Genomic DNA, 26,872 nt, shown 5'->3' on the forward strand with positions numbered 1-26,872 from the left:
CTTCGTTCTTGGCTGTTACCACTTTCACCTGGACTTCAAGTGCTGACACCCTGGCCACAAGTGCAGTACTCCCGTCCTCCAGCCCAGACACCCTCTGCTCTACTGTATCTAAGCAGTCACCATGTTTATCCAGCCTTTGTTGTAGCAAATCGACCTTTGAGCGGGACAAAGACTGATATGCAAATGAGTCTAGTTTAGAGTCTAGGACTCCAATTTCAGCCTTCAGGTCTAACAGGATCTCTCGAATGTCTATCTCTGGGGTCTGGGCTGCACTCTCTTTAGACTCTGCCATTGTCTCAGTGGATTCCGGCTGGGTTTGTGGTCTGGAGATCTTGCTAGAGGGTCCTCCCTCAATGTTGAGCTTCTGTTTTAGTTTGTCCGATTTCCCCATTGTCTGTGGCTGTCGCCCTTGGGGTCAGAGCGGCCTGACCAGGGAGTATTGTGTCAGACAGGGGGGTTGAGTCTACCCCGAGGTGCCATGACGTAGGATCAATTGTTTAAGTCCCAGTGGCGATTTGGTTTGCAGGGCTGTGGTTGCAGGTGTTGGCCTGGTTATCTACCAGGCGTTGATTAAAGACTGATTTAGTCGGGGGTATTTTGGGTGCCACTTTTGGGGGAGTTTTAAGACTGGCCGTGGCTCCTGCTGGGGGGGTCTCGGCTGTTGTCTGGCCTGAATGTATGCTGATGTCCACTTTGGAGACCAGGTTCGTGCCTCTTCTCCCGCCGAGCTGTGCCAGTTACAAGGATTCCCTTCACTCATGAGGCGCCCTGTTTGTAAGGAAGTTCATCGATTAGTGTTCTTTTTTCCTTTTTACCTGAGTTTTTTTATAGTGTGGCCTCCCGATGCTGCTTCATAGGACGCTGGAGTATTGTTGCAGCAGCACAGATTCCTTAACTCTCCCTCAAGGTGTTCTGCTGGTGGGGGGCTCACCTGGTGGCATTCGGTGGTCTTTTACTTGGGCGTCCTCTAGTGCGACCCCCTGTTGTTTATTCGAAGGCTGGTGGGGTGTTGCCTCAGTGACCCAGGATAACTGTACGTTACGCTCTTATTGGTACTCTTGTTCAAAGGAGGTTTGCCTGGCATTTCGGTGCTGGACTGCCCTTGTGGGCGGGACAAAGACTGATATGCATATGGATAGTCCTCCTTTGTGAAAAGTACTGTGAGCAAAAAACGATGGCTGCGGACTCTCAAAGTGGGAAAAAACCACAGAGCAGGTTATCATGCCATGTTCTATCTATAGAGGGGCGCCTGCTACCTTTTCTTGTATAAAATCCCTTTAACAATGTTTTTTCAGTGTATTTCACAGGTTTATATGAGTGAAAATGTTTCATGATGTTACATAACTGTATATAAGTTAATAATAATTCCTCTTCTAACATATAGGAAAGAGGCACAAACCTCCTTTAACAAACATATTTTTTGCAAAGCATGAGGCTCGACCATGACCCTAGCACCACCAAACCACCCCTGTTATCCACTTCACCATCCCTGCTTCCTAGTTCAGTGTCCACTATACCATCATAATGTGACCAATGGCCAGTGCTCATGGCTTACAGCCATGGCCAGTCTCCACAATCCATGGGACATGGGCTTTGGCCTTGACGCATTCCCCAATAAACAAATCAGAGTACACATTTGTCCTTGCCGAGTGCCAGGCCCACTGGCCAGGCAGCAAAGTTATATGACTATTTTTGTACTTACAAAAAAGTAAAACACAGTACAGATATGCAAAAGCATGCTTTCAGGTCTTTGCTGATGCTTCTCGTGCAAGTTTGTTGCAATTCCGTCTAGCACTTCGGGCTGCAGCAGCAAGCAGAATAGTTTTCCTCATTTAAACCTAGGGCTTCTGCCATGCCGCATGCCTCATCAAGTAAATCAGAGTAGGCAGTTGTCCTTGCAAAGGGCCAGGCTCACTATCCAGGCACCAAAATTATATCACTATTTTTTGTACTTACATTATTCAAATAATAAAACACAGGACAGATTTGCAAAACCATGCTTTGAGGTCCTTCCTAATGCTCCTCGCACATGTTTGCTGCAACCCCGTCCAGTACTTTGGGGTGTAGCCATGAGAAGAATTTATTTTCCCATTCAAACCTACCCTGATTTCGAAAAACGTACACCACATAGCCGGTCCCTGGTGGCCATGCCCACTTTAACCGCATTGACAGTGCCTCGTGGTCATGGCCAGTAGCCAGATTTTCGGGGTCATGGCCAAACTGGCCATGGCCACAGGCTAACATTCAAGGTTGGGTGTATAATCATTCTGCAAACCTTTGTGCAGATTTGTCAAACATCAATAAAGTTATAAGCCCTGTATAAATGTGGGACCCTCCTTTAATTTTGACCCCTCTTCACAGAATCCCACCAAACTTTGCAAAAACATTCAAATCCGGATTTGAAATTTTTTTGCAAACGTTTGTGCAGATTCATCAAACAACACCAAATGTATAAGCCTTTCAAATATTTTGGGACGCCCCTCTGTTTTTGATCTCGCTTGGTGAAACAGCACCAATCTTTGCAGAACCATTCAGGGCTGGGTCTAAAATGATACTGCAAACTTTCATGCCGTTTCATTGAGTGGCGCCAAAGTTATAATCCTTCCAAAAACTGCTTTTCACCAACCCTATAGTGTAGAAATATGCATGGAATATGCATGGATGTCCCCGAACATCACAGGAACGTCCCCTGTTTGTGGACTTCGGAGATGAAAAAAAAAAATGTTGGCTTTTTATAGCCATATCCAATCCCATCCTCATCACCGCTCACCTCGTCAGAGATTGTTTTATTAGTTTGATAAGTGTAATGTTGTGTTTTTTAATATGTTTTTACCGCAATGTTCACAGACTTCTACATTTGTTAAGTCATCTTTGTTGTCCTGGGTGTTAGTCTTAGCAGTGCATGCCGGTGGCGCAAGCTATTGTTGCTTAGCAGAAATACCACAATCAGTGTGAACTGTGATATAAATGTGCATGCAACCGCTGATACTCTGTTAACTGTACTCAGCTCTACAGATAAGGGGTGTATCAGACACCTTTACTCCCTAAAAACAGGCAAATACTCCCAAAAAATTAAAATACAGAGTAAAAATACTCCCAACAAAACTATAGGAGAGAGATAAGTAGAACCATGTGCCTCTGCTTTACCCCCACATAGCTCCATGTATATGTTTGGACTAGTAGTACACATAGTGTCACAGGAAGAAAATACTATTATTACTGCCTGATTCATAGAGATAAACATGTATCTTTTAATGTGCATGAATTAACTAGGTGCAAAAAAGGAGTATGTTGACAAGGAGAAGAGACAAAGAGCGGAAGCGAGAAAAGCACAGGGAGGGCGAGGCACCACAAGGGTAGTCAAGGAGGCAGAGCAGAGATTACGAGAAGGCTTGTAGAGTTGGATAGAGGAGTATTTTTTATGTTATTTTATTGAGCATTTGTAAGGCTCTTTATACAACAGAACTGTGTTACAAAGTGACACAAGGCTCAATGGGAAGGGAACAGGGTAAATAAAAACAATGGCAAACAGTAATATACAGTTGCGGTCCTACTATGCCTTGTGGCATTCAGCTGTGCAGGTGCATTGAGGAGCAGTGCAGGGGAAGGAGATGGAACTGGGAGCAGAGGAGTGGACAAGTGCTGCGCGAGGGCCCGGGAGGCAAGTGCTGAGGGGCGCTGAGGGGGAGAACCTCAGGCTAAATTCTGGTACAGGTGACTCACAAGGCGGGACGTGGGGCCACCAAGAGGGGCCCGCAGGGCAGTGAAGTGTGTGGGGGGGCTGCTGGTATTGACTGGGAGGAAGGGCCTGGGAGCCTGTAAGATTCATGGGGATCAGGCCACCAGTCACCACAGCAGTGGGGTGATTAGCACTGAAGGGAAAGATGGGAAAAGAGGGGAAAAGGTAGAGAAAAGCAGAGTTGTGAGCAGTTTCCTAAGTTTAAGGAGGTAGGGTTCAAGTCTGAGAGAGGCAGGGAGGCTGTCCCAAAGGGAGAAACCAGCCAAGGAGAGAGACCTGCCCCCACTCTCTGCTTGGAGAAGTGTTTGACAGCCAGAGAGTTGGAATGAGATGAGCGTAGGGCTCTAGTTGGGAAGTATTTAGGGAGGGAAAGTTGGAGATAGTGTCGTCCCAGGCCCCAGAAGGCCTTATGAATGATGCAATGGGTCTTGAATTTGATCCTTGCAGCCACCCCACCGGGAGCCAGTGGAGAGATTTATCCTGGACTTGAGGCCAAGGATAAGTCTTGCAGCCCTGTTTTGAAGGGAGGAAAGAGGGAGATTGAGAAAGAGGCTGTTGCAGTAGTCCAACCTGGAGAGGACCAGATCTCTGCTGACATTGAGCTCCTAGGGGAATAGATACAGGAGGATAGATACCAGTGGTGCCTTACCATGGATAGATTTGTGAACCAGGAGAATAGATATAAATTTAGCCCTGTTTTGCATCGGCAGTCATCCAGCATGGTGATGGTACGAGGAAATAGGTGTAAAGTGAGGGAGTTCAAAGAGAGTCCTGGTAGCAAAATGAATGATCTTGTCTTGAGAGCAGAAAGCATAGTTATCCAAAGAGAAAGCTAGCACAGTAGTCTAGTTTAGAGAAGACAAGAGTGGTTAAGAGATGCTTGGTGGTGTTGAAAGGAAAGAGGTGCCTGATTTTCCTAATATTTAGTAGGTTGAGACGAGCTGCTGTTCCATTTTTGGAGATGAAAGTAGAGAAGGTGTGAGAAGGGTCATCATAGATGATGCCAAGGTTCTAGCTGAAGAAGAGCAGGGCAGAGTGTCAGGTAAGAAATGGATAGGCAGAGGAAGAGACGAGAGAGAGCTTTTGGAAGGGAAGAAGAGAACCTCTGTTTTGGTAGAGTTTAACATGAGAGAATGCAAAGCCATCCAATAGTTAATGGCAGAGAGACAAGTGGAAATGTTGATAGAGAGATCAGAGGAGAGTTCAGGCAAAGAACAGGGAGGGCAGAGCCGGCAGTCGAAGCCGGCATCAGTTCCCACCAAAGGCCCTCAGACAAGGCTAGAGCCTGTCTCCCTGAAGGCCATACCATCAGCACTTCCACTGTGCCTTTTCTGCTCCAGCAGCCCCCATTCACAACCGAGGGCTGCAACATGGGAACATCAGTGCAACAACAAACCATGCGTTCCCTTAAAAGATGGCTGCTGCCATCCTAATGGAACTGCTTCACTCCAAGGTCCCCACTGAAAGCCAGTTCCTACAGCATCGGATTGGCCAGTGAAGGCCTTATATCGACAGGCCATTCAAAGCTGCCAGCAGCCCCCATTGCCAAGGCAATGAAGTTGGACACATACATAAGAGCAGTTTCCGTGAAGTGACAGGAGCAGAAGCAGACAACTGCTTGTAGGGGGTCCCAAAGGTAGTGGATGTCTAAGAAATTGGTAAGACAATTGAACACAACCCTCTCAAGCACTTTAGAGTAGTGTGGAAGGAGAGACACAGGGCAAAAGTTAGCCGGTAGTTTCGGGTCAGCCCCTAGCTTTTTTAGGAGCAATCTAATAACCTCCTCAAAAATTATCTTACAAACTCATGTTGCATGTCTAAGAATTTGTGATAACAAGGTGAATCTAGATATACATATTTCATTGATGGGAGGGATTCCTGTCTGCACATATGGGAAAAAAGTATGATTCTAAAGTGTACAGCACCACCCTGTGAAATGTGCAGAAATATGATCAACCTATGAAATGAAGGGGTGTATGCTCTGGGAACCCCTGTCCCAAATGGATGAGTGCTGAGCTTGGTTAATATCTGGAGGTGAATGGGCCTTTTCCATGGGGAAGTCTGATTTTACCTGAGCCAGATCTGATTTCTTACAGGTGGGTGAAACAGACCAGAAGGGCCTAGCTGGCTGGGGCTGGGAAATTTACCTGGAAACTCTGCGGGTCCATGCTGGCTCTGTGACTTAAAAGAATTATCCAAAGTGAGTATACAAATTCCTCAATTAATTTAGATAGAAATTGCTGGGGATCATATCCCTGTTAAGTCCCTGGAGCGGGAGGGACGAGGGGGGTGCCACTAATGGAAACTGATCCCAATAGATTGCTTGAAATGCAACACTACTTTATCATTGTCATTAATCAAAGAAAGTTTGTTATAGGTTTATGCTGTGCAACGTATCTAAAGACACTGGCCGGCATTTAAGGAAATGTGAATTGCATTGTGCTATTTAGAAATAGATTTTTTAAAAAATATTCTTGCACATAATTATTTGACTTATGGAATGACTGTGTAACATTTTAGTGAGAGCCTCAAAAGCTGCTACATTTGTGTATGTAAATTACTATGGTGGCTTCCACGGCGTAAAGTTATGCGACCACCATTGAACTGATTTGACTTTCATGAAATAAAATATTGATTCCTAATACAGCCTGTTTCTTTTACCAGAATAGTGGGGTGGCATTGTACACCAGGGATTGTTAAATTAGAGGCTTACATTTAGTGAAGAACAACTACAACACACCAAAGTAGTTTAACACAAAAGACTGAATTTCTTCCATATTGCCCACCCGTTCTTGCTGACCATAAAGCTAACAATACCAACATTTTAGTGAGAGGAGTAGGACAAGGTGGGAAAGTCACTATAGTGGCAGATAACGTCGCCATGTCACAAGGCGAGATCCAGTTTGCTTTGACAGTCATCATCGAGAATTTGGGGTGATGGGATTTGAAAATGTCAGTTTTGAAAGAGGGTTTAGGACAGAGAGATTGGGCTTTTGAGAGGCCCAAAGGAATTTCAATAGAAGCAACAGAGTGTGGCAAAGTAGGTGAGGCTGAAGTTGAGGGAAGACAGACAAGTAAGATGAGGTTGGAGTGAGTAATACGCAAGGGAGAGCAGCATCCAGGGTGTCATTTAGTGGGAGAGTGGAGAATGGTGAGAGGGAGAGACAGAGAACAAGAGAGAGAGGGGGATATAGGGGAGAGGGGAGACAGGGTAAGGGGATAGGCAGAAGCCCTGGCATAAAGGGAGAAAGAGGGCAGTTAGGAGCAGAATTAACTAGGGAGGGGCATGGTGAAGAGAGAGGAGTGAAATGATAAGTTACTCACTGTAGTGACTAACATACTTTTAGTCCTTAGTCCCCTTTCCTCCATACTGTATGGAAGTCCCTTCCAAGGGAGAGGAGAGGGAACCTTATTCACCAGAAAAAAAACCTTCTTGCACTTTAAATTGAGAGGCGCGTGGGGTGTGGCCCTGGGAGCATGTGCTGCCCTGACTGCGTCCTCCAGCGTCACACCTCAGTCCCCGTAGACGTGTCGACAATAGATTAATATTGCCTAATGACACCAGTTTTATTAGGGGGGAGGATGGTGGAACGTATGGAGGAAAGGGGACTAAGGAGTAAAAGTACATTAGTCACTACGTTGAGTAAATTATAATTACTCTTACATCCCGTCGCCTTTCCTCCATACTGCATGGGGGATTAGAACTGAATGTTGCCCCAGGGAGGTGAGGAGATCCTCCTTAAGCAAACATGTTTCTAAGAACCGCCTTCGAAAGCCGCATTTAATCTAGAGCTGGTATCCAAACATTAATGCTTGCAGAAAGCCGAAGGGGTGGCCCAGGTGGCCACCCTGCTTATGACCTGCCATGGAACATGCCGCTGGAGGGCGATGACAGTTGCCTTGGCTCTGACTACATATGCATGCATGTTGGCCGGAAGTGGCTTATGCTGTCCCTCATAGACTTCTTTGATGGCCGTGGCCATCCACCGGGCTATGGAAGCCTTGGATGCCTGATACCCAGGTCTTGAACCTCCAAAGGTGATAAAAAGAGCATCCGACTTGCGGAAGCCCTTCGTCCTGTCCAAGTAGAATTTCAGTGCACGCCTGACATCAAGGCAGTGCAGGACTGTCCGTGCCTCATCTTTAGGATCGGAGAAGAACATAGGCAGCACAATTTCCTCATTTAGGTGGAACGCAGACAACACCTTAGGCAGGAAAGCTGGGTGTGTCCGGAGGACCACCTTGTCCCTGTGAAACGTAGTGTATGGCTCCGAGGCAACCAGCGCCTGGATTTCGCTGATTCTGCAAGCTGAGGTGAGGCCGGCCAAAAAGGCTGTCTTAATCGTGACCAGCCTGATGTCCGCAAATGCCATTGGTTAGAATGGTTTGTGTGCCAGGGTGCCCAGGACTATGTTGAGGTCCCACACAGGGTGCAGCCTCTTGATGGTTGGTTAGAGCCTGGCGAGACCCATCAAATGTCTCTTGATAATCGGTTTGGAAGAGGAAAAACTCTCCTCCAAGTTTCTGTATGCCCCATTGGCTGCCAGGTAGGTGCGGCAAGTGTCCACCTGCACACCTGAATGGGCGAGATGCGCCAAAAAAGAGAGCACGTCAGCCAGGGAACATGTCAGAGGGTTGAAGCCCTTCGAGTCTGCCCAGTGACAGAACGTGGTCCACTTGCTTTTATACCGGGCCCTGGTAGATTTACTCCTTGTGCCCTGTATGATCTCTAGATTAGCCTGAGAGAGGCTGAGATGTGCTAGTGTGACCTGTTCAGGAAACACGCTGTGAGGGCTAATTTCTCTGGTGCGGGGTGGATGACCCTGCCCCCTTGCTGCACCAGCAGATGTGCTGGGTCCGTCAGCAGGCGAATGGGAGGCCTCTCCGAGAGGTTGAGTAGCTCCAAAAACCATGGCCTGGCTGGCCACCATGGAGCTATTAGGATGATGCTGAGGAGGCGAAACTCCTTTATATTGCATGTCACTCTGTGAATCGGGGGAGTGGGCGGAAAGGCGTATGCTGTCATGCCGTCCCACCTGATCTGAAAGGCATCACCCAGGGAGCCCGGGCCCTGCCAGGAGGCAAACAGTTGCCACTTCCTGTTGCCTTGGGAGGCGAAGAGGTCCACCTGAGGGTGAACCCATTTGCAAAAGATCTCCTGCAGCACTAGGTCATTCAACTGCCACTCGTAGTTGTATGCTCCCAGCCTATCTGCCTCCAAGTTGGATTCCGCCGGCAGGTAGACCGCTGTGAGGTAGATGTTCTCCAGGGCCCACTCCCACATGCTGCGAGCCTGAACAGTGGGGGGGGGAGGGTCTGGTACCTCCCTGCTTGTTGACATAGAACATGCGGGTCGAGTTGTCTGTCTGAATGAGGACGACCTTGCCCTCGATCACCGGAAGGAAGGCCCTGAGCGCCAGCCAGATGGCCTTCAATTCCAGCCAATTAATGTGGTACTCCTGCCGGGTCCATGTGCCATGGATGCAGTGGCTGTCCAGAGTGGAACCTCAAACCCTCGAGGGAGGAGTCCGCGGTGATGGTGACCTGTGGTGTAGGTTACCGGAAAGACTTGCCCGTCCGCAGGTTGCAGTCCCTGGACCACCATGTAAGGTCTGGATGAAGTGATGGAGGGACGTTAATCATCTCTGACTGATGGCCCCGTTCCTGGTTCCAAGATGCTGCAAAGTGCAGCTGTATCCCCCTCATCCTGAGTCTCGTGTGGGGGACGGCCAAGAGAACTGCTGCATGAAACCCAGTAGGTGTTGGTACCACCAAGCCGAGGTCACTTCCCTGTTGAGGAAGTGCGCCGTGGCCCTCTTGATGGCCGTGATCTCTCCCTCTGAGGTGTAGCCCTGACGAGCCAGTCGTCGAGCTATGGGTAGATGTGGTGGCCCTGCGCCCTGAGGAGGGCCACCACAGAGTTCATCAGCGTGGTGAAGACGCTGGGGGCCGAGTCCAGGCCAAAAGAAAGCACCTTGTATTGGAAATTGTAGCCCATGTTCCTGAATCATACAAAGGGACGATGAGGCTGCCAGATCGGGACATGTAGGTACGTGTCCTTCAGATCCAGGGAGCACATCCAGTCTCCCTTGCACAATGTCTCTACTATCAAAGCTGGCGTAACCATCTTGAATCTTTCTACAGGTAGGGAGAGGTTGAGGGTGGAAAGGTCCAGCACAACTCTCAGGCCTGCCTGGTTCTTCTTCTGAATGGCAAAAATCATGTAGTAAAAGACCAAGTCCCTCTGGGAGGCTGGGACTTCCTCCACTGCCTGGCTCTCGACGAGCGACCGGATCTCTGCCAAAAGAGTTGCTGTCCCAACCTGTGGGAGTGGAGGGGAGGAGGGACTGGGATAGGAAGGCAGTACCCCGTGGAGACTACAGAGGATCCAGGGGTACGCACATTTCTGGTGCCAGAAATGTGCATGGAGAGCAAGCCTGCCCCCCCACTGGAGACACATGGACCTGGAGGGGCGTGTCATGCTTTCTTTCCCTCTGAGGCTGCTGAGGTAGAGGGGTACTGGAAAAAGCCCTTACCCACCCACCCCCTTTTTGTTGATTGCGCCGATGCTGGGACGGCAAACAACCAGGCTACCTGGACCTCCACTCTTGGAAGTCGCAGAACCCTCTGTATGTACGCCCCTTCTCAGAGCCCTGCTGTGACTGGGTGTACTGTTGGGCGTGGTCTTTGTAAGGATGGATAAAGACTTGGCCGTTTGAGAGCTGCTTTTCTTCTTGTCCCGCTCCTCATCCGTTGTGGAGTGGAAGAGGTCACCGCCTTCAAACGGAATATCTAGAATGTGTTCCTGAACATCCGGGTTGAATTTCGTAGCCGTTCTTCTCATGTCCGTGGCAATACAGATGGCACGGCCAGAGGTGTTAATGTGGGCCACGGAGGACTCCTTGATGTCCTGTGCCACAATCTTGGCCTCCGCAAATCCTGCCTTGAATCATGATTGGCTCTGCGCCAGAATCTCTGGGAGGAAATCCGCAATTTCCTGCCAGAGCCTCTGGTTAACGGCTGCCAGCATGGCATCCGCGTTGGCTTGACGCAGGTGCAAGGACGTGTTGGAATACAGCTTCTTTCCGTACGCCTCCAAGACCTTCTCCTCCTTGCCTAACAGTGCTGCAGAGGAGGAGGCTGAGGACGTCTGAGGCTTGGAGTATAATGATGCTGCAGCGATCACCGAGGAGTGTGGCTGAGGATGGGCCGATAGCAAGAGTGTATCTCCCTCCATCTGCCTGTACATGGAGTCAAGACGTTTATTCACCGGCCATTTTGTTGAGCTGCCTTCCACGTGCCTGCGTCGTGTTGCTCGGCTCACTGGCCCCTCCCCGTCCAGGACTCTTGAGTGTGGATCATGGAGCCTACCCTGTTACTCAGGCTGAGGCCCGGTAGGCATTTCGCCCTCGGCGGATCTGCCGGTAGAACTGCATAAAGGCGCCCCCTCAGACATGATGCCGGTACTAGGGCATAGCCCCTTGGGTGAAGACCCGGTAAAAGAACCTTCCGGTCCCTCAGCACCATCACTGGGAGGATCTACTGATTCCTCTGCCTCTCGGCCGGTAGCTGAAACAGCCTCTGTACTTGTACTGGTACCAGGACCAAGGCGGTCCCTCCTGCGCGGGCGAGTCCCTGGGAAGGAGTCTCCCTTGCGGGGTGCACTGGAAAAGAGCGGCCTACCTTGGGCTTGGATCGATGATAGAACAAGTCCTTTAGGTCCTCTGGGGGCGATCAGTGGAAGAGCTCCCTCCACCTGGCCAGTCTGTTCTTCAGAGGCCTTGAGGAAAGCACGTTGCATGCGGTACAAGCTTGCCAGCCGTGGTCAGGGTCAAGGCACCGTAGGCAGAGGGCGTGAGGGTCTTTAGTCGGGAAGAGCCTGTCACAGGATGGACACCTGCTGAACCCTATAGAAGTTGACATGCGCCGGGGAGGAACGTGACGCCTGAGGACCGAGTACCTGAATGATAAAAAGACAAAAAAGATAAAGAGAAGAAGTATACGCACGTGGAATTACATGGCCGACGCCAAACCCAGGAGCGCTGGTGAATTCGGCCCGTTCCCATCAACGGGGAAAAGGGGACTGAGGTGTGGCACCGGATGGCGGAGTCAGGGCAGCGCATGCTCCCAGGGCTGCACCCCCGCGTGCCTCTAAATTTAAAGGGGAAGAAGGTTTTTTCTGGTGAAAAAGGTTCTGTCTCCCATCCCTTGGAAGGGACACCCATGCAGTATGGAGGAAAGGGGATGCGACGTAAGAGTAAGTGTAGATTGGAATGGATTGGGAGGGGATTCATTAATGGCCCATCTCAGAGGTGGTACATGCATTAATGTTCAGTCAATACGCCAGTGGTGCCCAGCAGGACAAATTCACAGGATCATTTAGATACAGCTATGCTGCTGATGACCAACAGAACAAATATACAGTGAATTGTAGGTAAAGCTGGACCAGTGGCAACTATCGGAACAAATGCACAGTAAAATGTAGGTATTGCTAGGCCTGTAGCAACCAACCAGTGTCGCACACACTTTTGTGATTAGTAAGTGGTAATGCCGCACCTGAACTTTTTGAGTTAGTATACTTGGATGTGTAGCCGATGGTCTTTACATATTGTACTCGGGAGGGAAAACAGTTGGATCAGAGTGGGCCCGAGGTGATCTGGGCGGAATGGCAGACCTGCAAAGAGATGTTTCCCTTCTCCATTCACCATCCACTTAGTCGTGTCTGCCCTATAAGGAATGGGTCTGTGGCCTTTGTACAGCCCAGTCACAGGGGCTGTATATGCACAATCAGCGCTGACTGCTTTTCTGCTGGAGCGCTGAGGCTTTTCTGGTGCAGGATAGTGCAGCAATAATCCAACATTTTCTATTTCTCTGGTGGTGAAAGAGGGACATGTTCACGGTCAAACCGCAGTATTCTCCAAAGGAAAACACAAGCTTTGCGCGATGTTTTGGGAGGCACTTTCTGCCCAGGCTTCAGTAGCTAGTCACAAGAGCTGTATGTCCACAATCGGGGTTCGGCTGCTTCTCTGCTAGAGTACTGCGGCTTTTGGGTGTATGATGGTGCCATAAACTATTCAAAATGTTGCAGATCTTTGGGTAGGAACAGCTGGGCCTCTTGTTCATGCAGCTATGTTGAGCACTTCTTCTGCCATCTACAAACTGAATGAATTGACCACAAGGTACAATAATCCATTAACACGAATTGATACTCATGTTGTCTTATTTAGTACATTTTGATACTCACTCCTGATTTTCCTTTGCCATTTCATTTCATTGTACAGGTCCTCGGTCTGTTGGAAGAAGTCATTCACCTTACTACCTTGCTCATCTCTCTCTGTCGAATTGAACACACGGCGCTGTGATTCTCGCGTGAGGTACTCACAAATATTGGGTACTGGAAAGACTATTTGCTCCATAGTCCTATCCTGGCGAACAATCTGCAAATACACAATCAAATCGCACAAGTTCAGTTTTTTTTTTCTTTTGTTGGATTCAAACAGCATGTTCACATTTTTTTTTTAATCGGAAAGAATTTTAAAATGAATAAACACGTTTGAGATTTAAACTGTGGGCGAACAACCATTACACAGCTCAGAAAGAAGGAGATCTGGGAGGAAGTGGCAAGGAAAGTAAGTGCAGTTGGTACCACTGCAAAAAGAGCTGGGATGACCTGAGGCTAAGAGTGAGGAATATCCTGTTGGCCAATCGGAGCCAGGCCTGGCAACAGGTGGCGGAGCACACTCACCTATTAAATTGGCAAGATGGGAGGAAACATGCAGCACATTGATAGATGTGGAGCCCATTGAAGGAGTCGGTGGAGCAGAGTTTGCAGTGCCATCATTGGCAGATGAAGGTGAGTGTCCCTACAAACACCTGACAACCAATCATCACAGATGAGCAACAAATGTGACAGCGATGTGAGCCAAGACATGGCCCATCATACACACATACACATATCCCTGTCCAGATGCTGGCCCCACCACTGTCACATCCAAATGCATCCCATACACAAATACACACCCGACACACAGCAAGCAAGACACAACACACCCGTAGGCCCCACAGCAGACACCATGGTGAACATGTGAACACCTGAGGGATGGCAATACTCCCCCTCAACCTTGCACGTACCCAGCCCGCTGCAAAAACAGGCATGCAGCTGGTCACATGGCACCAACTGCACAAAGACCAATGCATGCATGATGAAAGCACCACCATCACTGATGCCCTGCCTCTCTCTGTCCCTCACAGGTACGGATGCAGACACCGAAGAACATGATGGAAGTGCACAAGCCATGACACCAGCCAAAAGGCCCAGGGGCCAAGATGATGGCACCAGGCCATCCATGTCGAGGGGATCAAGGATGGTCTAAGTGCCACGCAAGTCAGCAACCAGTGTCCAACCAGCCATGCAGCCACCTACGCAAGACCATCAGAAACCTGCCACTGCACCCCTGGAGACACAACCCACACAGGGTGAGGCCACATATGCAGAAAATGACCATGAGGGCTCACAGTCTGCTGCCACAAGCTCGATAGGGGAGACGGCTGCATCGGCACTGCATAGTGGCGACGAGGAAGAGCCCATGACGACAACACTAATGCAGGAGTCCTCCACTCAGAGCATGCTGGTCAAACCCCAAGCCCGCAGGTCACCCCACAGGGCACCCGTCACCAGGAATCTGTAGGACAGGGCAGCCATGAAGAGTGGTCTGCAACATTGCACAGCCCCGTATTGGCTGCAGACACACCACCAAACCTACCATCCACCACCACCACCGCAATACGGGACCTTGAAGGACGTCTATCCAGGATGGAGGGCCGGCAGGAGGAGATGCATGGATATGTGAAACAGTACCTTGCAGAAGGCGAGGCAACACGCCGTGCAATGCGTGACACCACTGCGGCCGTTATCAAGGCCATCAACCAATACACTAAGCGCGTCCATGATGGATTCGCTGTTGTGGGCCAGATCCTCACCAGGATTGCAAACAGTATGGAGCAGCGGCAAACAGCGGCTTCGGGGACACAACCATCAACATCATCTGCATCTACTATGCCAGCATGTTCCACTCAGACCAGCCCTGTGCGCAGGTCCCTGCGCAGTGCGCAGCGCTCAGAGATGCAACCCCCACCTCCGAAGGGGGGTCCACAGTAGCAGGGGCACCCTGCACATTTTGAGTTGCACCACATCTGGACACATGTTGTGCCATTGATGTCTTGGGGTGTTGGGGGGAGGGTGGAGGGTGTGTGGGTCTGTTGGGGGAGGTTGGAGGGGGGTAGAGGGTGTATGGGGGTACGTGGGGGATGTTGGGGGTGTTGGGGGAAGGGGAGAGGGGGGAGAGGGGAAAGGGGGGAGGAGGGGGGTAGGGGGTGGGGGGGTGGAGGGTGTGTGGGGCGGGAGGATGAGGGTGTGGCAGGTTCAATCACATTGTACAAACCATCACTTGAATACACCCGTTGTGTAAAAAACCTCACGAGTGGACATTGCTTCTTTGGTGTGTGTCAATGTATTGCTTTACAGTGCACTGTGCCCATATACCCCCACACCCAGTGCCCAGAGTCCCACATACATAGCACCCTCTGCATCCCAGTACATCAGAATGATTGGTCTATGACCGATTGGCGCACAGCACGTCCCTCAAGTGTATCGCGTCCTGGCCGATGTCCAACACCTACCCCTTCCTCTCCTTCAACTTCACCTGGTGGTGGCGGGTCCATGTCAGGTGGCAGGGGTACGTTCCGCCGGATGCACATGCTGTGCAGCATGCCACATACTATGATGATCTTGCCCACCTTCTCAGGCCCGTAAATGAGGGCGCCAACTGACCTGCTGAGGCAGCGAAACCGTGCCTTCAACAGGCCAAAGGTCTGCTCAAGGACCACACGCGTGTGTGTATGGGCACGATTGAAGCCCTCTTCGTGCCTGTTCTGCGGATTCCTGACAGTGGTGAGGAGCCATGCCTTCAGGGGATAACCAGCATCACCTGCATGGGAGCAGAAGAAGGTATGTTTAAGGATACTGCTCAGTTTCCAAATGTGCTCGGCATGTCCATCGTTCATATTCACATGCAGTATTCCGTTGATGGCAGCTATTTACTTCACATTTGCACAACTATCTGCCCTGTACAGTACTTGCCAATCCATGGTGCCGGCCTTGAATGACGTACATAACTTAGGGGACTTGACATTGGAACCATCAGCCACCCAGATGGATTGACAAGGTCCATGATGTACACACATGTGAGGGCTGTGTGTCAGGGGATGACTCTAGATGCATGTTGGGCAATGTTTGATGCATTAGGCTGCTGTACTACATGATACTGCTTGTTCTGAATATGATGCATATGGGTCATTGTAGACACCATGCACGCGACCCTCAACGTCTACACACTCGTCACATTAAATGGCACAATGTGAATGTTGGTAGTGTCCGTCAGTGTTGGGCACAGTACCTTAGGTGAAGCATGGTGTCGACTTGCATGCTGGTACTCATGTGCTGTGGGCAATGCCCACACCTATCACACCGATGTAGGTGTTGCTTGCTACTTGATGTGTGCAATTTGATGCATCCTTGTTGCATGTGTACTGCCATTTATTTACATCTGCACATGTTGCCATGGTGTTATGCAGTGTTGCTGTCGGGGAGGGGCAGTGGAAATACATGAGGTGGAATTGATACTGCGCACTCATGGATTCTTGTACTGCGAGGTGCTTCAATGCGGTCATGTGTTTTCAGCTTTGTGGACATGTGATGGTGCGTTGTGGTGCTGAGGGCATGGTCAAGGTGATGTCCGGTGGACATGTTCAAGGGTGTGTGCTGATTGTGTGTGTGACATTTACACATTGGTGTGCGGCCAGAGTGCATCAGACTCCATTGTCTGTGTCATGCATCATATTTGATTGATTATGGGAACGGTCTTTGGCAGCATGGACAGTGTCCAGACACCCCATTGAGGCCACTCCCATGGCCCAGAGGGCAGTCTCCTTGCGTATGCATGTACGCCCCCCCAGCACTCTCCCATGGCCCAGAGGAAGTCTCCTTGCGTATGCATGTACGCCCCCCCAGCACTCTCCCATGGCCCAGAGGGCAGTCTCCTTGCGTTTGCATGTACGCCCATCCCAACACTCTCCCATGGCCCAGAGGGCAGACTCAGCCAACAGCCAGCCACGTCATACAACGTCTCCTTCCATGTAGAAGGGTAGTGAGGAGTTCCGCAGCACCATGGCATCATGCATGGATCCTGGGTATCTGGCACAGCAATGTGTTATCATCTTGTTGGCATCACACACCATCTTCACATTGATGGAGTGGTATAGCTTCCGTTTGCCACCACGGCATGTGGGACTACCAACTCCACGTGGGTGAAGTCGAGGGCACCAATTACATTGGGCATGCCTGCCAGTGCATGAAATGCTATTTTGGTGTCATTCGCCTCCTGTGGTGCCCGTGGTAGGGATATGTAGGCCCTTGCGTGCTTTACTAGTGCATCCAGAACTTGGTTTAGCACACCAGAGAAGCATGGTTGAGAGATGCCATGCAGTTGGCCCACTGTATGCTGGTAGGTGCCTGTGGCCAGGAAGTGGAGCACAGATGCCACCTTCAGCAGAGGGGGAATGGCAGTGCAGATGTTGATCAGGCTGACCAAGTCTTCATGTATTAATTCCACTATGGTGGTGATGGTGTCCCTGTCCAGGCGGTACAAGGTGTGGATCTGTGCTGGGGTTAAATTGAATGGATTCGCCCTTATACGTGGAATTGGTAGCTACCTGCAGGGAACAACTGCCTGCACTGGTGGGATTTGCTGGGCCAGTCTCATCTTCCTTCTCCTCCTGCGTCTCCTCTGTGTTGCCTTTTGTACTGCCTGCTCAAGGAGTAGCAGTGCAGGCATGTCCTCCAGCTCCAGTATGGCGAGTGCAAGTGGTATCATTTTGGTCTTGGAAGGGGTGTGGTGTGTGGGTGTACTCCTTTTGTGCAGGGCCTGGCTCCATTGCCTCCACCTCTGCTGAATAGTGTGCACCTGTGGCAGTTGGGTGCACAGCAGTTTCCTATTAACGGGTGATCCGCGATGCCGGTATTGAGGGCATCATGGTGGCCCTTCTTACCAGCATCTGGATGCCGGTATGTGCATGTCCGTGCGACTCGTGATGTCCTGTTCCTTACGGCATGCCGGTATTACGAGCATGGCGCCGGCACGCACACGCGCATGCTGGTACAGTGGTGCACGGCCACAGCGGGTTCTTGTTGATGCCGGTAGGACCGGCGTCTAGGGTCGTAATACTACGGTCTGGTAATGAATGCCGGTATTGCCTTACCGGCTCCGTTATTACCGGACCGCCAACCTCGTAATGAGGCCCACTGACTCTAAATACATAAGGTAATATTAAAAAGCATGACAGCAGTAGGTTCCAAGATGGCCGCCGGATACAGTGGATGTGTTATGGAACACTCTGTCACATTAATGTGAAAACTAAGATGCAAATCGCACCCAAGGTGTCTTTTAGAGTGTGAAAGACTCTAGAACCGGATGGCAACAACTTGTCATCCTTGCTGTGAACAATAAAGGTGGAAAAACGATGAAGAGATGGCATAGCGAATATGGGCCATGCCCTTATTGCTTAAGGAGAAGCTGTTCCCGGTGAAAAAACACATGCCGCAACCCTTCTGAACTCGCCGTGGGGAGTACAGCAATCCAGATACAGACCGTTAGTACCCAGAAGAAAGCACTTCTGCTGTCTAATCAGAAACATAAATACCGACAGAGGTGAAAAAGAACTTCAGCAACGGGAAAAGCGGCCCGCTTGCAAGGCAGCCGGCACAAAGTTACTGCTCTTAGAGCAACGTCTCTCATCTAAAGGTCAGTACTTTCTACCAACAAGGAACAAGTTACTTACCTGTAACTGTTATTCTCCAGCATGGGTCTGGCATGGATTCACATGCTCATGAATATTCCCCGTCGTCAGGCTGGGAATCCTCGGTAAAGAAAAAATCAGTTTCAGTTTCGTTTCTGAACTGTCTTTCTCCTAATAATCAATCACTGGTCTCTGGGTCATACTGCCCCCAGCCAATGACTGCCCTCTACCTAAGCCCCTCCTCTGGCAGCCATCTTCAGATTTGGTAGCACGTAAAGTGGCAGTAGGACCAAGTGAAGAGCCGCAGAGGGGTAGGAGGGAGGGTTCGCATGTGAACCCATGCCAGACCCATGCTGGAGAACAACAGTTACAGGTATGTAACTTGTTCCTTCTCCAGCATGGGGTCTGGCATGGATTCACATGCTCATGAATACAAGAATACATAGCAGTACACACATGCACAACCACGGGAGGTGGCAAGGCTCAACATTAAGCATTTCATCAACTCAACATTAAGCATCTCTTACCTCGTCACTAGGCTCACCTTCAGGCGAACAGGTTGCGCAACACTGCTGGTCGACCGTGGACTCCTCCGTGGAATCCCAGGCAAAACAGTAGAATCTCGTGAAGGTGTGCGTCGACCTCCACGTAGCAGCCCTGCAGATGTCCAGCAGAGGCACACCAGATAGGAACGCTGTGGTAGCAGCGATCGCTCTGGTCGAATGGGCTCTCGGACGGCCGGGCAACGATTGGTTTGCCAACCGGTGACAGTGCATGATGCAGCCAGAGAGCCATCTGGAAATGGAAGCCTTCGAGAGGGCCTTCCCTTGGTTCACAGGTCCAAAGTTCACAAACAGCTGTGATGTCTTCTGAAAACTCTTTGTACGGTCCATGTAGAACTTCAGCGCTCTAGCTACATCCAGCGAGTGCAAAGTCCTCCCGGCCGGCGACGAAGGCGACGGGAAGAAAACAGGTAACACCAAGGGCTTGTTGAGATGAAAGTCCGACGGCACCTTGGGCATGAAGGAGGGGTGCATCCTCAGCACCACCCTCGTCTCATGGAAAGTCGGGTATGGGAGCTTGAAGGAGATGGCCTGGATCTCTCCCACTCGTCGTGTGGAGGTGATGGCCACAAGAAATGCCGTTTTCCACGACAGGAACTTCAACGGTGCCGAATGTAGAGACTCAAATGGCGGGCCCATGAGCCTGGTCAGCACCATGTTGAGCTTCCATGCCGGGGCCGGAGCCTTCACCGGTGGGAACGATCGTAACAGTCACTTCATGAACTCCTTCACCAGGCGATGGGACCACAGGGATGAGCGTCCTGGAGTTCAGGGATGAGCGTCCCGGAGTTGTGGTGTAGCGGGAGATAGCCGCCAGATGGATCTTGAAGGAGGCATGGGGCAGCCCCGCCTTGGCCAGTGATAGCAAGTACGGCAGCACTTGAGGGGCCGTAATCCTCAGAGGGTTAATCTTCTGTGCCCGGCACCAGACAGAAAGCCTCTTCTATTTGTGTCCATAGCACTTGAGAGTTGAGGACGGCCTGGCCTTTGCAAGCACCTCCTTGCAGTCCGCTGGGATATCGTACACTCGAAACTCTAGTGCTGCAGGAGCCAGGCCTGCAAGTTCAGCGACCCCAGGTCATGGTGGAGGATGGCGCCTCCTTCTCTGGAGAGGAGATCCGCGTCCGTCGGCAGTTTGACTGGGGGGGAGCTGACATGCCCAGAAGGTCCGGGAACCAGATCTGTCTCGGCCACGCCGGTGCGACGAGGATCATCCTTCACCGGGACCATCTGAGTTGGTTGATGAGTTGCAGCAGCAACGGCAACGGCGGGAATGCATAGAGGAACAAGCTGTCCCAGGGGAATGAGAAGTCATCGCCCATGCTCCCCGGCTGGGGAAACCTGCTGGCGAACCACCGTCACTTGGTTTTCGTCGCTGTCGTGAATAAGTCGATCTGGGGATTGCCCCATCGTTGGAATAGCAGATCCACTTGATACTGTTGCAGCTCCCACTCGTGGCACAAGCGAAGCTCCCTGCTGAGTGAGTCGGCAATGGTGTTCTTTATTCCTGCCAGGTGGAAGAGTACCAGAAACACCCCTTGGGCGACGGCCCAGTCCCACAGATGCTGGGCCTCCTTGGATAGGGCTGGGGATCTGGTGCCTCCCTGCTTCCGGATGTAGAACATTGTGGTGGTGTTGTCGGTGAAGATCCTCACCACCTTGCCCTTGAGGGACGGAAGGAATGACCTGAGGGCCCAGAACACGGCTCGGAGCTCCAGGACGTTGATGTGTAGTAACCTCTCCTCTGGGAGCCAAAGGCCTCTTGCGTGGAGAACTCTGGTGTGCGCTCCCCATCCCTCCAGGGAGGCATCCGTCGTCACCGTCTCCTGATGTGCCGGGGTCTGGAAGTCCATACCCACTGCGAGATGCGCACGGGTGCCCCACCACCGGATCGCTTGGCGGAAGGTCTCGTTGAGCGAGATCCTGTCTTCGAAGCTGCCCGCCGCTTGCATCCAACGGGAGTCGAGGAACTCTTGCAAGTGACGCATCCACAGCCTGCACATGCGCACAAGGTAGATGCAAGAGGACATCATGCCGAGAAGGGACTTGATGGACCTCACCCTGGCCACGTCCATGGTCGACAGCCGTTGCACCTTGCCAGGATGGTCTTCGTCCTTTCCTCCAACAGAGAGGCCAATCGCACCACTGTGTCGAGCCTGGCTCCCAGGAACAGTGCGACTTGCGAAGGAACCAAGTGGGATTTCGCGAAGTTGATGGAAAATCCCAGATCCGTGAGCAGCTGGACGGTCTTCGCTGTGTGCTCAACGATGAGTTCTCTTGTCCTTGCTCGGATGAGCCAATCATCCACGTAGGGGTAGACGTGGATCCCCTGCAGGCCCAGCCGCGTTGCCACTGGTGCTAGGCACTTGGTGAATACCCATGGCGCCGATTTCAGTCCGAAGGGGAGGGCCTTGAACTGGTAGTGCCATCCTTGGACTACGGATCTGAGAAACTTTCGATGTCCTTTTAGAATGGGGATGTGGAAGTAGGCATCCTCCAAGTCCAGCGACAATAGAAAGTCGCCCTCCCCCAGCGGCCCCAGCACATGCTGGAGAGTGACCATCCGGAACTTCGGGGACTTGATGTACTTGTTTAAACGACAAAGGTCCAGGATGGGTCACCAGCCGCCGGTCTTCTTTCTTACGAGGAAGTATTGGGAGTACACTCCGGAGCCTCTTTGGGACAAGCTCGATGGCTCCTTTCTTGAGCATCGCCCTTCCTTCCAGCAGCAGTTGAGGGATGTGGTTTTCCTTCCTAGTCACGGGTGGAATGCAGGGGCACTTCTTTAGAAACTCGAGACTGTGCCCCCGGGCCAGCGCATCCAGCACCCATCGGTCGGTGGAGATGGACTCCCACACGCTGACGAACTTCACCAGCCAGCCTCCCATCGGGGTGCTCAGGTGGGGGCCCGACGCTACGGCCGGTTCAGTCCTGCTAGGTAGTGGCCTTGCTGCCTTGGCATCCTTGATGACGATGACAAGATCCTCCAGACTTGCTGCTTGCTCTGTAGGCCTCCTGCGATAAGGAGCTGGCCGCCTGCCGGTACGTTGAGGAGCCGATGCTGGATCCTTTGGAGGCACCTTGCTTGCCTCCGGAGTTCCGAAAGGGCGGCCGTCGTTGCTGCAAAACTCCCAAGGCCCACGCCATCTCTGTGTCGGCCTTGATTGCCTGCAGTGACTCATCACTGTCTTGCCAAACAGGTTGTTTCCATCGAAAGGCATGTCCAAAACTCTGGTTTGCACGTCCTGGCGGAAATCGGTTGCCTTGAGCCAACCACGCCGGCAAAGGCAAACACTGTTGCCCATTTGGCGGAAGCCGGTGTCAGCAATGTCTGTGGCCACTGTTATGGCATGGTCCAACGCCACCTTGCCTTCCTGCAGGATCTCCAGGGCCTCAGCCCTCTTGTCGTCCAGGAGGAAGTCCAGCAGAGGAGCGATCTTAAACCACAGCTCCCTATCGTAGCGGGCCACAATCGCGAGGGTGTTGGCTGCTTTAATCATCGTCGCCATCGACGAGATGACCCGTCGTTCCATGGCGTCCAATTTCTTCCCTTCGCCGTCCGGCGGGGAGGTCTAAGTTGAAGCCGTCGCCCCCACCGCTTTCTTCTTGGCCACCGCTGAGATGACCGAATCCGGGGTCGGCTGCACCCTAAGGCACATGGGGCGGAATCCGGGACTGGGTACTTCTTCTCGTACCGGTCCCTCTTGGCAGGGGTCGTGGATGGGTTCTTCAGGAGCGCCAGCCCCTCGTCCCAGATGTTGTCAAGTAACGGGACCGAGAGGACCGTCTTCCTCTTGGCCTTACGCCATTGATAAGAGGAAACCTTCCTTCTTCTGTTCTACGGAGCAGAGCTGGAAGAGCTCAGATGCCCTGGTGATCATGGCCTGGAAGGAGCCAATTTCGTCGGGCGGAGAGGCCCGAGGAGGTGGTGAAGGAAGGCCCATCCCGTCATCACCACCCTCGTCATCCGTCCCCGTCGTGGCCGTCTCTGTTCCCGTGTCATCCCTCGGATCCAGGAAAGGAGATGAAGGCTGTGAGGGCCGTGCAGTGGGGGAAGAGTTCTCCTCCGCTTGCTTGGAGGGCTTCCCGATGGTCCAGGCTCCGCTGGGGTGTCCGTTGGGGGTAAGGGCAACCTTGTCCTTATCTCTGTACACAAGGCCTGGATCGCCATCAAGATTGCTCCTGAGTTGTCCTGTGGCCCAGGTACAGGCTGCGACAGGCGCGACGGTTGGGGAGTGGAATCCTCCGCCTCCACGGGAACCTCGATTGCACCACCATCGCTTTCTTCGTCCGCCTCGTCGGGATCCCTCCCGCGGGACCGGACTTCCTTGAACCTCTTGTCCAGGATCTTCACGACTTCTGCCAGCTCCTCTTCAGAGGCTGTATCCGTGTCCGCCGGCCCCCCCCCCTCTTTTTCCACCGGGGTTCTCACAGGGGTCTTATCGATGGGTTGAAAAGAGGATTCCCTCCGCTGTGGCAAGTAAACTATGGGCCCCGAGGTCACCTCCACTGGGGTAGCCTCCACAGGCTTCGCCAGGGCCGCCACGACTCCCTCGATAGAGGCCTTAGCCGGGTGAATCAAGGCCTTCACGACTTTGGACGCGCTTGAGGCCTTCACCTTGGGGAGAGGGTCGCTGCCTCGCTCCCCCTCGGCTGTCTCTGTCGGGATCGACCGGGACTTATCCCGAAGCTTACCTTGGTTCTCCGACTTCCTTTTCCCGAAGCCAGAGCATTGGCTCGTGGTTGATGGCGTCAGTGAAAGTGCGCCCTGCCTAATGTCCGGCACCAGAAAGAAATCTACACTATCCGGGCAAGTGGATCTACAACAGAAACAATCCAAACCTCTGGACTCAATTTGGGCAAAAAGTAAAAGTCTGACAGGATCTCTGGTCAAAGCCAAATTACAAGAGACGCCAGCAGTCAATTTAGGAACATTGGATTTGGCGGCTTCCAAAGATGACTTTCACAATAGTTTTTGAGAATTCCAAGAGAAATTCTCTTCCACAGTCCAACTTCAGTTCTCCACCTTCACTTCAGAAATCAGAGGATCATTGGTGGATTTTAGGAAAGATCTATCTACATTGGCTGAAATAATTGGTACCCATGAACGAGCAATTCAAGAACTGACTGAGGAAGGTAGACAGACTGACGGTGCTCTTGAATAACTATCCAAAAGGACACATAACTTGGAATTGCAGTACGAAGACTTAGATAACCGTTCTCGGCGATCAAACATTTGTATAAATCACTTGCCGGAATCACTACAGGATGCAGATCTGAAAGATATTGTGTGTGGTATATTCGCAGACCTTATAACAGAAAGCGATCCCAGAAACATCCATATGGACATGGTGCATAGAATCGGGCCCGAAGGATCAGAACCTGGTTCCCGACCTTGGCATGTACTGGCGGCCAGTGCTAATTATCTGCAAAAGGAGCACATATTGATGGAGGCAAGAGCAGCAGCAACAATTACACATAACAGATCCGAGATCCAGCTATTTAAAGATTTATCAAGACTGACTCTCCAAAAACACAGAGACATGTTCCCACTGGTAAAGACCCTTCAATCGCAAGGCATTAGGTACAGATGGAATTTTCCCTTTGGCCTAACCTTTAACAAGGATGGTAGACAGCAAAGGATAACCTCTGGCATGCATTACAACACATTGACAAGGATTTTCAGCAGACCTTGGAGGAAGGGACACAAGAAACGCCTGTGTCTCAGACACCACTTCCAAAATCAGAGCAATGGACTTCCATGGATCGACAAAAGAGGAATTGCAAGGGTCTGCAAAAAGAAGATCAGAGAACCCGACTAAGAGGTCCAACACCTAAACCAGGCCTTGGGTAAGATACAGATGTCGGGACCATGATAACATGGTTTGCAGCATGGACTTGGTTACTGAAATCATGCTTGAAGATCGGACGGAACGTGACATCTTGGATATTATCTGTTCAGGTAACAGTTGGGGGAGCTAGGACCCTCTGCACTTAGCCCTGGGATAAAGGGTGATTCACAGCCGGGGGTGGAGACCTCGGGATACAATAGGTACTGTGTTTCACACCAGGGATTTGGTCAAGGGAATTTGAGGGCGGGCGTGGGGGTTAAAGTAGATATCGAAACTAGGGTGATCGTAGATTTTAGCAAGTTGGGGGGGACTTAGAAGATGGGGGGAGAATAACCATTGAGCAAGATACATGTATTGATGCTGTGACGATAAAAGGTCACAGAAAAGTTGACTGTTTCTTGAGACGGCACTAACCTGATTTGGTGGCGCTTTAAGAAACTCATATTCAGAGAGCAGATAAAAACAAACTCCGTGTCTGGTTATATCCCACCAGTATACAGGCAACTGCAGAACTTAAAGTAGCAGGAGTATTAATAGCGATAAAACAAGGTTCGGAGCTTCAAGTTGTTCGGTCTAAGGTTCATAAGGAGGACAGATATGTATTTGTGATAGTTCAATGCAGGGAAGTCAAGGTCCAAGTCGCAGCTATATATGCCCCGAACATAAATCAGGACGCCTTTTTGAAACATACGATGGGGCAGTTAGAACTATTTATGGAAGGGGAATTAATGCTAATGGGCGATCTTAACATAGCGTGGGATCCTGAAAGGGATCAAAGTAAACTAACGAGACATACAACACCATTCCCATCGGTTGCCTTACAAAAGAAGTTTGTAGATTTGACATTAGTGGACGTTTGGCTTACTCTTAAGGGTGACGAAAAAGGCTATACTTTTTATTCTCACGTACATCAGACAATCTCTCGAACAGACTATGTATGGACATCTACTGCACTTCTAGGCTCTATCACGCAAAGTGAGACCCACACAATGAATCTCTCTGACCATGCCCCAATCACAGTAGATCTTGATATCCTAAAAAAGAGACATAGATTATGGTCCTGGAGATTTCCGTTTGCACTGTTACAAGACTCCTTGACTATAGATGTGATTGCTAAATAAAGAGGGAGTGATGCAGCTACAAACTACTTGGGATGCATTCAAAGCAATGATGCGAGGGGTCCTCATATCAGCAGAGGCTAATAAATATAAACAAAGTGTAGCACTAGAACAATAATTGGAGGGCGAATTAACCAACATTTTAAAGAGGATGGAAGCAAACTCGGGGCCTCAGATCCAAAGAGAATTCAGGACACCTGCTAGTAAACTAAATCATTTAACAAATAAGAAAGCACAGGAAGTCTGCTTATGCTGAAGCAATTATTTTATATTAAGGCTAATAAAATGGATCGCTTACTCACCTCTAAACATCGACAGAAAACAGCCTTGAGAATTATACAACAGACTAAAATGCCCTCAGGGGAAATTACCTCAGAAAATATAAGTATCTTAACACAATTTCATTTATTTTATACCGCTCTATACATCTGAAACTCCTGATATACAGAGGCAACAAGACTATTTAGACTCTTTTACACTTCCCCAGATCACTCCAATGGTTAGCCTGGCATTGGAGGCACCTATAACCCAGGACGAAGTATTCCAGGTAATTTCCGACATACCTTTAAACAAATCACCTTTAAACAAATCACCCGGTCCAAAAAAGATATCCGGACACATTTAAAAAATTATTTAGCAATCTATTAGCCCCCATAATGACCAGATTATATAATTCGTTCATGGACACACACCAAATTTCCCTATCTATGGATGAAGCCAAAATAAATATTTTTCCTAAACCTGGTA

General features: G+C 50.7%; 1 protein-coding gene across 9 annotated transcripts in view; it reads right to left on the reverse strand.

Annotated features, from left to right (window-relative positions):
• The window catches only part of ITPR2 (inositol 1,4,5-trisphosphate receptor type 2), a 4,412,221-nt gene that overhangs the window by 604,569 nt on the left and 3,780,780 nt on the right, over positions 1–26,872 (reverse strand). For all 9 annotated transcript variants that reach the window (XM_069628470.1, XM_069628469.1, XM_069628465.1 and 6 more), the window contains one exon: positions 12,984–13,176. In XM_069628470.1, coding sequence (XP_069484571.1) covers positions 12,984–13,176 — 193 coding nt within the window. The remainder of the gene's footprint in view (positions 1–12,983; positions 13,177–26,872) is intronic.

The sequence above is a fragment of the Ambystoma mexicanum genome, chromosome 12 (genome assembly GCF_040938575.1).
Source record: "Ambystoma mexicanum isolate Mex_15411 chromosome 12, UKY_AmexF1_1, whole genome shotgun sequence".
NCBI classification, from domain to species: Eukaryota; Metazoa; Chordata; class Amphibia; order Caudata; family Ambystomatidae; genus Ambystoma; species Ambystoma mexicanum.